General features: G+C 41.8%; 1 protein-coding gene across 2 annotated transcripts in view; it reads right to left on the bottom strand.

Annotated features, from left to right (window-relative positions):
- ALCAM (activated leukocyte cell adhesion molecule) overlaps positions 1-15,425 on the bottom strand; it is a 203,556-nt gene that overhangs the window by 102,271 nt on the left and 85,860 nt on the right. For both annotated transcript variants that reach the window (XM_063953609.1, XM_063953608.1), the window contains exon 2: positions 8,165-8,265. In XM_063953609.1, the coding sequence (XP_063809679.1) occupies positions 8,165-8,265 (101 nt within the window). The remainder of the gene's footprint in view (positions 1-8,164; positions 8,266-15,425) is intronic.

The following is a 15,425-nucleotide window of genomic DNA, read 5'->3' as shown; positions in this document are numbered from 1 at the left end:
AGTCTGAGTTGGGCCCCTGCTGCTGTGTAGATTTAGGATAGCCTCAAGTCTCCGATCTGAAGCGTCCTTGAGAGTAGTTGCCCCCCGCACCGGAAAGGACGTCTTTTTGGAAAGTCTAGACACTGAAGCATCTACTGGTGGAGGAGTTTCCAATTTGCCTGTCATTGTAGACTGAAAAGGATAATGAGAAAGGACCTTCTTCAGTACCTGGAAACGTTTGTCAGGCTGTTTCCAAGACGTCGCTAAATGGTCATGTAGCTGTTGAATTAAAAGGAAACACGGTCGAAGAAACCGGTTGTTCTCCAAACAGCTAAAACTCTTTTGGTTCTGGAACGGGATCTTCTGGGAAGTTAAGGACCTTCTTTACCACCATAATTAACGATTTCACGCCATGTGTACCGAGGTTTGAATCTGGTAGAACTTCTTCTTGAAGTTCTTCCCATTCTTCTTCTTCCATATCTTCATGATGAAGCTGTTCCTCATCCGACTCATCGGATTGGAGAACCACCGGCAGTGGGCGTTTCTGTCTGAGGGAAGAATTAGGAGAAATTCTACTAGCAGAAGTCAGGACATTAGCGAGACCCTCCATGGACCTCACTAAATCTTTCGCCCAGGCTGGCTCCGACCTATGAGACTTGGCCACCAACGTAAATACAGACCCAGCCAAAGCTGGCACCCAAGCTGGCGTTTCAGGTGCCTCCGTTGGTTGATCTGACACCTCAGCAAAGCATGATTCACATAAGGTAGAATTACCCTGAGGATTTGAAAGTGTAACTTTGGAATTACACGGAGTACATGAAAAGAGCTTCTGAGAAGCTTTTGTGTTTGATCTGCCTGTCATGATCCCAGCGGATAAGTGGTACACACAGACGCAGGATATTTAAAGGCAATAAATGCAACTAGACAATGATATGGCAGTAGAGGAGGGGAGTGCAACCATCCCCCCCCACCCCCCGAATTCCCTGTCTCCCTAAATTAGCATCACACCCCAGTGTACTCACGACCTTGTCCTTATAAACGTCCTGGTATGTGTATCCTTGCTGGTTGGAGACTTTAATTGCACCACAATTCTGTTTACTGCTTGTAGAATCCCACCTGAGCTCGAGCCTGCGTGAGGGGAGGGACAGGTGTAACAACATGTGTGCGCGCACGCTGGAAACTGCCTCCTCCTGAGACTATTTCCTACTGAGCAACTTCTTGTGAAGCTCCGCCCCCCTTCTTCCTCAGTATACTTGGAACAATATGTCCGTCCTTCCCACCTAATCGTGCTTCTGGAGGGGGGCACAATATAGGCAAATAGCTTAGAGCTAAAGGTCCCCACCCGCGGAAGAACCGTAGCGCCACCAAACAACTTAGCTGGCTTTGCACAAGCCGTTGTTCGACAGCGCCGTTTGATTCCCTCTACTGATCGCCAGGACAGACAGGAAGAGCACTGCGTCTGCCTGCCGGCGCGACCGCTGTAAACACTGAGCAGCGGGAGCATCTGTGTGAGAGATGCTTCCACTGCTCTGAGGTGCGCTGCTGAACAGGGGAAGGGGCAGCGGATGCTCATTTGTTTGTTAGCTGCAGGCTAGGAGATGGGTATGGCAGAGTCTTTGAAAGAGCCCTGGTAACCCTTGTAAATGTGTATACTAGCCTTGTCCCTGCTTTGTCAGACAGCAGGGGAAGGCTCTAGATTGAAATAAGAAAAAAAAAACGAAATAAAAAATAAAAGGAATGCCTAACTAAAAAGCTGGAGACTACTCCAGAGTAACCAGCACCCTAAGGCACATTTTTCTAACTGGGGGATGATGGGTACTAGAGGGGGAGGAGCTTCACACTTTTTCTAAATAAATATGTACCAGCTCCCGGTAACTAAGCCTCTAAACCCCAGCGTAAGCTTCCAGTGTCCCCTAGTGGATGAAAGAGAAAAAGAGAATGTAACAGTGAGCTCGGCAACACAAAAAAACCTGGACGTCTATGGGAGACTACAGTGGTGGTTTAATGCAGGGCTCTTTCCATTGTAAAGGAAAAAAACACTTCACAACATCCAGCCACGTGAATTCTCCAGGGTACAGAGATGTTTTTATCCAAGTTTATCATAAAGAGAAGCAAATACAGAGGGTTCACCATAATAATAATAATAATTATTATTATTTTATTTATATAGCGCTCTTTCTCCAATAGGACTCAAGGCGCTTAACAGATACATAGCATAATATAGTACAGAAAATAATGAAGTACATTTTCATAAAATACAGAAGCATGAAGATACTAAAAGGGACACTATGGAAATGCTTTAGTAAACAGAAAAGTCTTGAGTCTACTTTTGAAGGATTCTATAGTTGGGGCCTCTCGCACTGTGCGGGGAAGTGAGTCCCATAGAGTCGGAGCCGCATGACTAAAAGCTCGACCCCCAGATGAATTACGGTAGATTCTAGGTACTGCTAAAAGTCCTTCATCTACAGTTCGCAGTAATCGAGTGGGGCAGTATGGGGTCAGAAGCTGTTTCAGGTACCTTGGGCCTTGGTCATGTAATGCTTTGAAACTCAGTAAGCCAATCTTGAAGATGATTCGCCATCTTACAGGCAGCCAGTGAAGGGAGTAGAGGATGGGTGTTATGTGGCTAGAACGGGGCTGGTTGGTTAATAGCCTGGCAGCTGTGTTTTGCACCAGCTGTAAGCGTTGCAATTCTTTTGCTGGTAGACCAAGGTAGAGGGCATTACAGTAGTCTAAACGAGATGATACAAATGCATGTATGACTTTTGGCATGTCATCTGAGGGAATTAAGTGCTTGATTCTGGCTATGTTCCTCAGGTGAAAGAATGAGGATTTGATTGTAGCTGATATCTGATGTTTAAGTGTCAAGCCACCATCCAGGACAACGCCAAGATTACGCACACGATCACTGGTCTGTAATTCTGAATCCCCCAGTGTAAGTCCAGTTGGTTGGCTATGCTGCAGTCTTGTCCTTTGATGTTGCGGTCGTATCAAAAGGACCTCTGTTTTATCCGGGTTCAGTCGCAGCCAACTGGCGCTCACCCACTCCTGTAGTTCAGCTAGACAGCCATTTAGGGTTGCTATTGGGTTATCAGTGCCCGGAGCAAAGGACAAGTACAGTTGTGTATCATCTGCATAGCAGTGGTAGACCAGGCCATGGCGCCTGATTATTTCGCCCAATGGGAGCATGTATACTGCAAAAAGCATGGGGGATAGTATAGAACCTTGTGGGACACCACATGGCAATGGTACTGGTGGTGATGAGTATAATCCAGATGATACTCTCTGTGACCTGCCTGTGAGAAATGATTTGAACCAGCTTAGGACTGTGCCATCCAGACCACAGAAATGTATCAGTCGCTCAATCAGAAGCCCATGGTCCACGGTATCAAATGCTGCCGAGAGATCCAGAAGGATTAATATTGAACAGTCACCTCTGTCTTTTGCTATCAGAAGATCATTTAACACACACACACCAGGGCTGTTTCAGTGCTATGTCTTCTCCTGAATCCTGATTGAAATGGATCATAAATATCATGGGTTGTCAGGCGGGTTTCCAGTTGATTTGCAACGACTTTCTCAATAACCTTTCCTAGGAAAGGAAGGTTTGATACCGGTCAGTAGTTGGTCATGCAGTCGGGATCTAAATTAGGTTTTTTAAGAAGCTGTCTAACAATTGCTTCCTTTAGGGGTCCAGGAAAAATGCCTGTCTGCAAAGAGCATTGAACAATTTTTGTAAAGACAGGACCAATTATATCCATACAACCTATTAGAAGCTTGGTTGAGGCTGGGTCCAGATCACAGGTGGTGGGACGCAAAATTCGAGCAATTTCAGCAGTGTCCTTTACATCCACTGGGTCAAAGCTGGTCCATGAAGGCAGGTAGCTTATATTGGCAGGCTTTGTAGTTTGGCACTCCTTTGATGGCACTGTGGAGATTCCAGCCCGGATGGTGGATATTTTATCTGCAAAGAAGTTTGCAAACTCGTTGCATCTTGCCTGGGAGAGGGTCTCATCAGTCTGCAGGCATGCTGGCTTGCAAAGCATCTCCACTGTGCGGAAAAGCTGAGCTGGCCTATTGTTTGCTGCTGTGATCTCATTTGACAGGAACTGTGCCTTCTTACGAGTGATTGTCGATTGATATTCTTCGTTATGCTTTATTAGTTTTATTTTGTCATCCACTAGGTTAGTCTTCCTCCATCGTCTTTCCAGTCTACGCCCCCTTTTCTTGAGCTCACTAACACTGTTGTCGAACCATGGAGCTTGACGTTGTGGTTTACGAGGTCTTAAACGCACAGGGGCGATAACATCAATTGCAGCCATAACATCCCTATTATAATAACGGACTAGGGAACAGGGATCTTCACAGGCACCCAGTATAGCAGAGAGATCCAGATTTGCTGCAAGAGCCTGGGGAGTCATACCCCTCCTTGGACGATACCTGGTCAACTCAACGGGCAGAGATCTTATTTGAGGGGTTGCAACTGAGAACCAGAGGGAGTAGTGGTCTGACCAGATGACTGGGTTTATTTTTAGGTCAGTGACTTCTAATCCAATCTGAAAGACAAGGTCGAGAGTGTGACCACTTTTATGTGTGGCAGAGGGAACGACCTGTGTGAAGCCCAGACCATTCATTGTGCACAGGAGGTCTTGGCCAAGGCGTGAGAGCTCATCATCCACCCATGCATTGAAATCCCAGAGGATGAGCCATCTTTGATGTTCCAGAACCAGGCCAGCAACAGTGTCTGCAATTTCTTGTAGAAATATCTTTCCATCTCCAGGTGGCCGGTAAATGAGAAGTACTCTGAAACCTAATCCTGTCGAACTCCGGGCAGCAATGCACTCGAATGAGCGAGTAGTTTCAATAGGGTGGACCCTAAGTTTAAGTTCTTTTTTGAAGCAGATAGCCACCCCTGCGGTCCAGTCTTGGGTTGTGGATGACAGAGTAGTTTGTTGGTACTGCAGCCTCCAATATAGGTGCTGCATTTTCATCTAGCCAGGTCTCTGTAATACAGGCTAGATCTGCAGATTCAATAAGGTCAGCAATTGTTGCAGTCTTGTTTCTTATAGATCTGGCATTACAAAGGACTGACCTGATAAGGTGCAAACCATTCATAAGCCTCAACAATGAAAAAAAAACAGATTAGACTTTGCCAAAAAAAATCTCAAAAAGCCAGCCCAGTTCTGGAACACCACTGTTTGGACAGATAAAACTAAGATCAACCTGTACCAGAATGATGGGACAAAAAATGAATGGAGAAGGCTTATAATGGTTCATGATCCAATGCATGCCACATCTGCTGTAAAACATGGAGGAAGCAGTGTGATGGCATATTCCTGCATCGCTTCTTACAGTACTGGGTCACTAGTGTTTATGGATGATGTGACAGAAGATAGAAGCAAATTTGAATGGACAATGCTTCACAGTACAGATGGATAATGACCCAAAACATACTGGAAAAGCAACCCAGGAGTTTTATTTTAAGACTAAGAAGTGGAATATTCTGCAATGCCTAAGTCAACTACCTGATATCAACCCGATAGAGCATGGGTCTCCAACCTGCGGCCCTCCAGCTGCTGTGGAACTACACATCTCAGCATGCCCTGCCTCAGTTTTGGCATACCTCAATAGCAAAACTGTGGCAAGGCATGCTGAGATGTGTAGTTTCACAGCAGCTGGAAAGCCACAGGTTGAAGGCCCATGCGAAAGAGCACACATTTCACTTACTGAAAACAATATTAAAGGCAGAAAGACTCACAAACAAACAACAACTTAAGACATCTGCAGTAAAGGCCTGGAAAAGGTCAACGTAGGAAACCAAGCATTTGGTGATGTCCAGGGGTTCCAGACATCAGGTACTGCCTTCAAAGTATTCTCAACAAAGTATTAAAAATGGACGTTGTATTTATGATTATGTTAAGTTTTCCAATTACATTTGACGTCCTGAAAACAAGGGGCATAGTATAAAAATGGTTGCAATTCATACATTTTTCATTTGATATTTCTGTTCAACCCTTTGAATTAAAGCTGAAAGTTTGCACTTCAATTGCATCTCAATGGTTTCATTTAAAATTTAAATTACCGTGGCTTACAGAGCCAAAATTAGGACATTTGTGTCCGTGTTACACACACACACACACACACACACGTGTGTATATATATATATATATATATATATATATATATATACACACACACACACACACACACACATATATACATACATACATATACCTTCGTGTATGTCTGCTCATCTTAAATTCCCCCACCCCCCCCAATATTTTACGGAGGTGTAAATGACCTCCCTTTTTTTCTTATTCTCAACTATGCAAGAAATACACTAAACACTGTATGTGTGTTATCGAATACAGATTGTAATATCCATAAAGTTATGTGTTATACGCAGGTACAACATAAAATAACTTAAAATTACATATTACAGCCATCAAAAAACACTAACAATTTGGAGTGTATACGAATGATAGACAGTTAAACGGTCGTCAGTCAATAGGTCGACACCAAATGGTCAACATGCATAAAGTCGACATGTTCAAATGGTTGATACAGCATATGGTTGAAATGAGTTTTTTTATTTTTTTAAATTTATTCCACATTTTTTTTCTACTTTACCATCCATGTGAACTACAACTGGGAATAGTAACCTGTGCCAAGTGTAGCGGTAGCGGAGCAAGGTACCTTGCCCGAAACATGGTGAGCGAAGCGGTACACTAAATTGGGTTTCACGTGCTGCAAGGTAAAATTTGACACCAAATAATCATGAAAAACGACCTTGACCTTGTGCATGTCGATAATTTGGTGTTGACCTTTCGACTGTTGACCTATTATAGCATAACCATTTGGAGACTCAGAGAACACTGCCTTTGTACACACAAAAACAGAACTACATTTACGTTTACATAAGTCACGCCATACCCAGAGCTTTCAGATATATCTGGACTGCATGTCTCATTTTTAAAGATTAGTACTTTCACCATATAAAGAGTTCAGCTCAGTTCTCGGTCAACATATAGATGTACAATAACACATCACAAGTAAAGTTTCCTTTTAGATTCCTATTCTAGTAATTGTGACAATAAAGCACAAGAAACATAATGTGTTCTCATAATCTAAACAATCGATTATTCACTGTTGATGGGTTATTTGATGGCCAAAAGTTTTCTGCAAATGTGTCAAGATCAAGATCACAAATGCCTTCATAAACATATTACACAACATTTGAGAAAATTTTGTAAACTATTGTTGTTGTTATTTTTTCTTTACAATCTGTGTTTGCAAAGGGAATTCCCCAAACATAATTTCTTTTTTTTTCTTTACAATTTATATGAAACAAACAAAAATAAAAAAATAAAATACCAAATATCAAATTACATCAGCCTTATGGTAATAACCCAAACTAAACATTGATACTGTTAACATATTATAAAGGACTCGCAATGCATATTATGCTGGACAACAATTTTGATGCTGTCTATTTTGGCTGTATATGCTTACTGATACCTAGATATCTGTACATGTGGAAGGTGGGTGACTGGGTAAAAAGAGGACAGGAAACAATGCAACTCTTAAGATAAACAAACTATCGCAACAAAAAGGTGCTTCAAAAGAAATTACCATTGTCTGGGATACACTGCCATGATACATAACAGTTTCTTTAAAATATTAACAAACATTTTATATTGGGGAGATGTAAATAATTGGGTAAATGCACCTTTAAACACACACACAATGGGGTCAATTCAATTCTTTGCGGATTGAATAGCGCTGCGAGGGATGCTAAGTCGGAGAATGCCTGTACTCAACAGGGTGTTTAGTCATGAGAGCGGGCATTCTCCGACTAAACTGCCTTGCCGCGATGCTGTTTGCGCGGCACAAAGCCACGAAACAATATCATGGACCTAGTTTTGTTAAATTTCTGAAAGCACAACCAGAGGGGTGCGAGAAGAAATCTTCTAGTCGGGGACAGCATCGCCCTGAATTGAATAGCACCCGGAGCTTCCTCCCGACGCTATTCAATCCGCAGTGAATTGAACTGACCCATGTTTGGGCTTTCTGTAATGTGTACAACAGTCTACTGCAAAGTTCAAAGGTTAAAATGTCTTGTTCTAACAAGAAACAACATACCAACTAGTGGCAAAGCAGATTGCCACAGCTAAGTTATACTTACATATTTCCATTTGCAAAAGAGGAGACCATCAAGTTTATCTTGACCACAAGGTATATCGATTGTCTCACCATATATTGCACTAACTGTATGTAATCCAAGACCTATAAAGTTAGAAAAACAAATAACCAAATAAGTGCCACAATGTATTTAAAATCATCACACATAAAATCAAACTTGTCATACTGTATTCCGGGTCTAATAATGCAAATAGTGTGAGAAAGGTGCTGTGTCACTGCAAGAGAACATGAACCGAGGCCTGACACACCTTCAGTTTCTCCTTGACCCTCCCCTACAGGATCTCATGGTGCTGATGTCTAAAGTGTCTTCTGAGAAACAGGTACAGTAGGGAGAGGATAAAGGTAATGATCCTATAAATTGTCAAAATAGCAGTTTACATAATAAAAGGGGGGTAGATGGGGAGATAACTACTTTGGTCAGCTATGTATTTTACATAGGCAAAATAAAACCGCTTTGCTTTTATGTTTAGTTAATATCTGCCCTTTAGAGCAACAAAAGCGTGCAAGACAATTTAAGGAATGCTAAATACTCTTGATACAGTTTATAGCAGTAAATATAAAAACCTACAGTCCCAATTTGACCATGATAACCAAACAGGTTATGTAGTCATAAGTTCATAAAATGTATTATACTCTGTTTCACAGTTACATAGAGGTATAAAAGATCATTCTTTAAAGAAAGTGTGATAGTAGGGATTAGGCTGTTGTAAAGGAGTGATCTTTGTTTGTACATTCTTTATGAATTATTGATAAAACATTAGTGTTTTTATTGTGCAAAAACATTTCCAGACAATCTTAATAAAGTGCATCTTTAAATATTTGCTTTGCAATGCCGAAGCACTGCAGTACCAAAGATACTTCATCCAAATGGTGAATGATTAAACTTTTAAAATAAAAACAGCAGCTTTTGGTTTGAATGATTCAGTCAATAAATTAAGAGACCGCACAAAACTGCTATGTTGTCCACAAGCCTGTGGAAAAAGCTGAAAGATTATTAAAGCGCTCAATAGACAACCTGTAGCTACGAAGCTTTTTCAGATATGTAATAATTGTTATTTAAAAGAAGGTTCAATGTGTCATTCATATTTGGTGAAAAACAAAAGAGAAAGATGGACGGAAATAAGGAAAACACACACACACACACATATATATGTGTGTTTTCCTTATTTATGTACGTTTTAGTCCTTGAGCTGCTTATTTACTATCCAAGTACTGCAAACAATGCCTAGGCCCATATTCAAAACAAGCTATAAAGCAGTGAGCCAGAACAAATGCATTCAGCCGTTAAGAGCAAGGGCAAAAGCTCTGGGGCTGCAATTTTGTAATAAGAAAAGTTGCAAGTCACAGAAACATATTTTGGGATGGGGCTAAGCACATAGGCAGCTGCCAGCATAATATCTTAACAGTGACAAAATGATAACCGGAAACAGCATACATTTATAGCTAGTGATGAGCGGATTCGGTTTTACTCGGTTCTCAAAACGGCATCTTATTGGCTATCCAAAACACGTGACATCCGTGAGCCAATAAGATGCCGTTTTGAGAACCGAGTAAAACCGATCCGCTCATCACTATTTATAGCCCATATAAGCAGTATATTCTGCACAGCCAATGGCAGCAATTATACACCACCACATGTGCATTAAAAAAAAACATGCACACCAATCTGTGAGCTGATTTATTCTGTCTTTGCCCTTGCAAAGTTATATACCAGTCTGCCCCCGCCACCCCCAAAAAAACAAACCATACTTATAAAAAAAATGTTTTCATTATTTCACAAAAGTATTCGTCCTCTCCAAACATTACTTGTGTCATTTCACCAACCCCAAATAAACCACAAGACTGTACCTGCACAAGTTACATGACAGCCTGCCTCCTACCCCCACCAAACGAAGAATACCACAGAGCTTAATACTTATTGAATATCACAATACTTGCTTCTCTCCACCAATGTATTTGTTGGGAAGCAATAAATTATTATTAATTGTTTTCTATACATTCACACTTATACAATTGCCAGGCCGATCTTCTGATTCCCAACCCATTCATGCGATATCCTATAGAGTACATATGCATCTTCGAACATGTTTTACCAAAAGAAAACTGGTCGCATCCGAAGATGCTATCTTATATGCATTTTAATTTTAACGAGATTCAATGCAATGTCGGACTAAAGCGAAGTGCGGACGCACTGCCAACCGTTCTGCATATGCTGCTGCCTTTATGTCTTTTTATACAATATCTAAGACAGATGGGGGTCAAAGATTGCAAGTTAGCTTGTACAGGTGTATATGTGCATATGGGCAATGTGTATCTTCCAATCGTGAATCGAAAGTAAAATCACATTGAAAGTGTTATTGTACAGGTGTAGCAATAGTACAGTAGCTGATGTTACAATCATATTTATAATTATATTCCTAGACTTCACATGGGATACAAAGTTACATAGAGCAGAATAACAGATTTCACATGCACTAGTTAGATGGACAGGTATTGTACAGTATGTTGCAATCATATCTTACTGACTCAGATGTTGCTGTGCGTGACCTGCTTGTCTGTGTATCTGTGTTTAACATTATAATTCTTCGCCTTCTCTTAGGGGGCGATTCAAATTTTTTTTTTTAGGTGCCCAAACTAATAGGCACCCATCAGATCAATTCAATTGCTGTTCTACTCGGGTGCCCATTGCTTTATATGTGCCCGTATACCGAGGTTTAGTCGCAAATAGCAGCTATTCCTGGTTAGGGTGCCGAAACAGACTTTGTACACAATTCTCGCACATCAGAAAACAGTGAGAAGAAATGTCATGCCCCACGGCTAATGGGGTCTAGACAGAGCAATAATTGCACTGCTCAGTTGGTAACCGTGAGGAAAAACAACTGAATTGCCCCCTTTGAGCCATAAGTGGCGAATGTCAATTTAACTTATATAGTTTGTATCCCATGTTCTGCAATATTCAGTGGCGTATCTACAGAGGAGGGGACCCGTGTGCAATCTCCGTGTGTGGACCCCCTCCTCTGCCGTAGCTGGCAGCACTGTTAGTGCTTAGGCAACAGCGCTTGCGCAAGTGTCCAGGAAAATGGCGCAGTGGACATTTTTCCAGAGACCTGCGCAAGTGCTGTAGACTCTGGCACTGTGCCAGTGTTTCTAGTGCTCAGAGAACTAACAGCGCTGCCAGCTACGGGAGAGGAGGAGGCCCACACACGGAGACCGATGGACACCAGAAAGGCAAGTATAGAAGAAATGGGTGCAGTGTGTGCCCCCTCTGGACCAAGGGGCCCATGTGAACCGTGCACACTGCACCTATTATAGAAACGCCACTGGCAATATTGTATAGTGTGAGTCTTTTGCATTTATTTTCATTTTCTTCTGTTTTGTTTGTACTATTTAGGTGCCATATAAAGAATAATAATCCTGCAAATAAGTCTAGTTTTATATTGCTATATTGTATGCAAATTAGAAATATGCATTGGCAATTGTTCCTTCCTCTATTCAAAGTAGAGAACTCTTACAAGTTTGCCATTTGTAAAACAAGCTGCTTGTAATGCTTTACACTTTCTTAAGTTGCATACACACGGTGCAATATATCCTTACCATTTTGACTATGGGGTCTATTCAATTATTGTCGGAATTTCAGACAAGTCAGAAAAACGTCACTTTCCGACTTTTTTTGGTCGAATTTGGATTCAACATATTTAAGTCCAGTGCCGTTTTTCCGACTTGTCAGAAAACACGTGGATCGGCGGATTAGCCGTGGATCCATGTTTTCTGTAGAATCTGCGAGCATTTCTGAGAGGTTTTTGACCCATTTTCGACAATGCCGATTCGACTTAAAAAAAAAGTCTGATCGGCATTGTCGAAAATGGGCAAAAACCTGTCGGAAATGCCCGCAAATTGAATAGTGAATTGTCGGATCATCTCCGTCGGGGAGGATCCGACACTAATTGAATATACCCAAAATAGGGCGGTATTCAATTGTTTGAAAAGTCAGTTGGGTGTTTTTTTTTCCTGTCTATTAGATAGGAAAAAAAAGACACCCAACTGACTTTTCAAACAATTTAATTCCCCCATAGAGTCAAAATTGCAAGAACAGTTAGTGCAAATCACACCATGGTGGTCATTCAGAGTTGATCGCTAGCTGCATTTGTTCGCAGCACAGTGACCAGGCTAAAAAATGGCAGATCTGCGCATCCCTCCTCCTCCTTCTACCCTGCCTGCACAGAGGGATCTGCCAGCACGAGGAGCGGTGTTAAGTATCTCTCTTTCTCTCTATTCTGAAAAAGGGGGACGCTGTCTGCCGTAATGTGTAAAAAGGGGGACGCTGTCTGCCGTAATGTGTAAAAAGGGGGACGCTGTCTGCCGTAATGTGTAAAAAGAGAGACGCTGTCTGCCGTAATGTGTAAAAAGGGCGACGCTGTCTGCCGTAATGTGTAAAAAGGGCGACGCTGTCTGCCGTAATGTGTAAAAAGGGGGACGCTGTCTGCCGTAATGTGTAAAAAGGGGGACGCTGTCTGCCGTAATGTGTAAAAAAGGGGACGCTGTCTGCCATAATGTGTAAAAAGGGGGACTGTCTGCTGTAATGTGTAAAAAGGGGACGCTGTCTGCTGTAATGTGTAAAAAGGGGACGCTGTCTGCCGTAATGTGTAAAAAAGGGGACGCTGTCTGCCGTAATGTGTAAAAAAGGGGACGCTGTCTGCCGTAATATGTAAAAAGGGGACGCTGTCTGCCATAATGTGTAAAAAGGGGGACGCCGTCTGCCGTAATGTGTAAAAACAGGACGCTGTCTGCCATGATGTGTAAAAAGGGGGATGCTGTCTGCTGTAATGTGTAAAAGGGGCTCTGCCAGGTGTAGTGGCGCTACTGTGCAGTGTAATTTGAATAATGGAGACTACTGTGCACCGTGGTATGAATTGGTATTATTTTGTGGCCACGCCCCTATATATTTTTCATGCGCCTACGGCACGCACTGCCCCTATCTTGCATGGGGGGGGGGGGCGCCAATGCCGTTTCTTGCACACAGCGCTAAAATGCCTAGTTACGGCACTGCTGTGCAGGCAAGTAAATTTGGGCTATCGAGTACAAAAGTATAGTCAAAATAGGCCATAGCCAAAATCGCAAGCACACAAACAATATCGCATAGTCAAAATCGCACATAAGTCAGTATAAGTCAGTATCGCATCGTGTGTATGCACCTTTACCGTGAGGTTAAAAAAAAACAAAAAAAAAAACTGTCTGGAAATTTGTGTCCAGTAGCATATAAAATTATTCTGTGTATAAAAAAAACCCACAAAAACAATATAAGTTCTTTTACAAGAAACATGTGCGGATGGCTGCTCTTACTAAGGATTAGTGCTCTCTCTGGATATGAAGCAATAACTGCACTTTCCCCAAATTTCTGTTTAGTTTTTCACAAAATCCCCATAAATACTCCAAATCCCAGTCCACAACAGCTGTTACTATGCATGAGCAGCACAGAGGCTTCAAGCTTTGGCACCCACTGCAGAGACCTACAGGCTTGGAGGGGTACATTAGTGTAAGAAAGTATGATCAAGGGACACAAGTTTGGCATTGCAGCTTGCCACTTTAGTACTCACCTGCACATGTCTGCATAAAGTACTACTGTATTTACAGCCTAATAAAAGGCACTTATTTTTATATCTACTCATTTTCAAACATTAAGAGATGAATGTATATAAATGTATGCAATACATTTTTTTAGCCTCTATATAAATGTGTTTAAGGTTTTTGGCATAGACATCTTTACCACCACAGTACCAAATGTAAAGTCTGTGTCTGTCCCACAATCCGGTAACAAAAAATAGATTGGGCATAACTGAAAGGTCTATACGACATTACCAGGGGTGTGGCTAAACCTGTAACCCTCTTATTAGATAGCAGACAAACGGTTGTTTCCCATAACTCTAGGAACTATAGTGCCCAATGTAATAAGCAGCAGGTCTGAGAATGTGCAGAGATTTCAGATTACGTACCAGGCACAAGTATAAATAGTTTTGAAAGTTAAAGTGTAAAAGTTGTCAACTTTTGGACAACTCAGGGGTGAGGGAGTTGATTAATGACCACATTTTTATCAATTGTGCATGTTTAGTCATGCAATATATCTGAATATGTTGCAAAATTTACAATTTGCGTAGAGAACACTTCACAGAAACCTATAACCATACTAATAAAATAAGACTCCTACTGTCTTGTAACTAGTATCCAGATAGTAGGTCGACATCGACATGGTTGACACATTAAAATGGTTGACATGGAACAGGTCTACATGACTTTTAGTTAAAAAAAAAATATTGTTTTTTTACATTTTCATACTTTATCATCCACGTGGACTACAACTGGGAACAGTAACCTGTACCAAGTGCAGTGGTAACAGAGCAAGGAACCTTGCCCGCAGCATGGCGAGCGAAGCAAGCCATGCAAGGGGACGCTGTGCACTAATTAGGGTTCCTGGTCATGTCACGCAAAAAAATACAACAAAAAAGTTTAAATATATCATGTCATCTTTTTTATCTGGTGACCTGTCCTGTGTCAGCCATTTTGACGTGTCGACCTTTTCTCTGTGCCGAACATGCCAATGTTGACCATTAGTGGTCGTCTTATTGACAGTCGACATAATCCATAATCCAAGTCGACCCATTGATCCATAACCCTTGTATCTGGATGGGGTATATTTTGCAAACATTCATCATGTTGACACTGATGAAATGTCAACATGGTTAGAATGTCAACAAGTAGTTCCTGGTGGTCTAGTGATGACTTACCTGGTCCAGTGGCTTTAGCGGTGACATCCAGATGACTTCCAGCGGCTAGTATTGCTAACTTCTAACCCATAGGTTCTTAAACTTGGTCCTCAGGACCCCAAAACAGCTCACATTTTCCAGGTCACCCAGCAGATACACAGGTGGATTCATAATGCAGAGACATTTTAAAAGATCCACATGTGGAGCTAATTATTTCACTTGTAAAACTTTGAGACGTAGAAAACATGTTTGGGGTCCTGATTACAGAGTTTGAGACCATATTCCCTAACCCTAACCCTCCCTCCCGTCACAAAACATTAACTTTTCCCCTAGAGCCTAACCCGTTCCTTCCCGTAGCCTAACCGTAATCCTCTCCTGCCGGTCTCTGCAGAATGTCCACATTTCACATGGCGATACAATAACTGTTGACATTATGACTACATCCCTTGTATCTCTACCCTAACCATTTACTGTAAAGCAGTCCTC

Source organism: Pseudophryne corroboree, chromosome 2 (assembly GCF_028390025.1).
Source record: "Pseudophryne corroboree isolate aPseCor3 chromosome 2, aPseCor3.hap2, whole genome shotgun sequence".
Classification (NCBI taxonomy): Eukaryota; Metazoa; Chordata; class Amphibia; order Anura; family Myobatrachidae; genus Pseudophryne; species Pseudophryne corroboree.
This window is presented reverse-complemented; position numbering and strand designations above follow the sequence as displayed.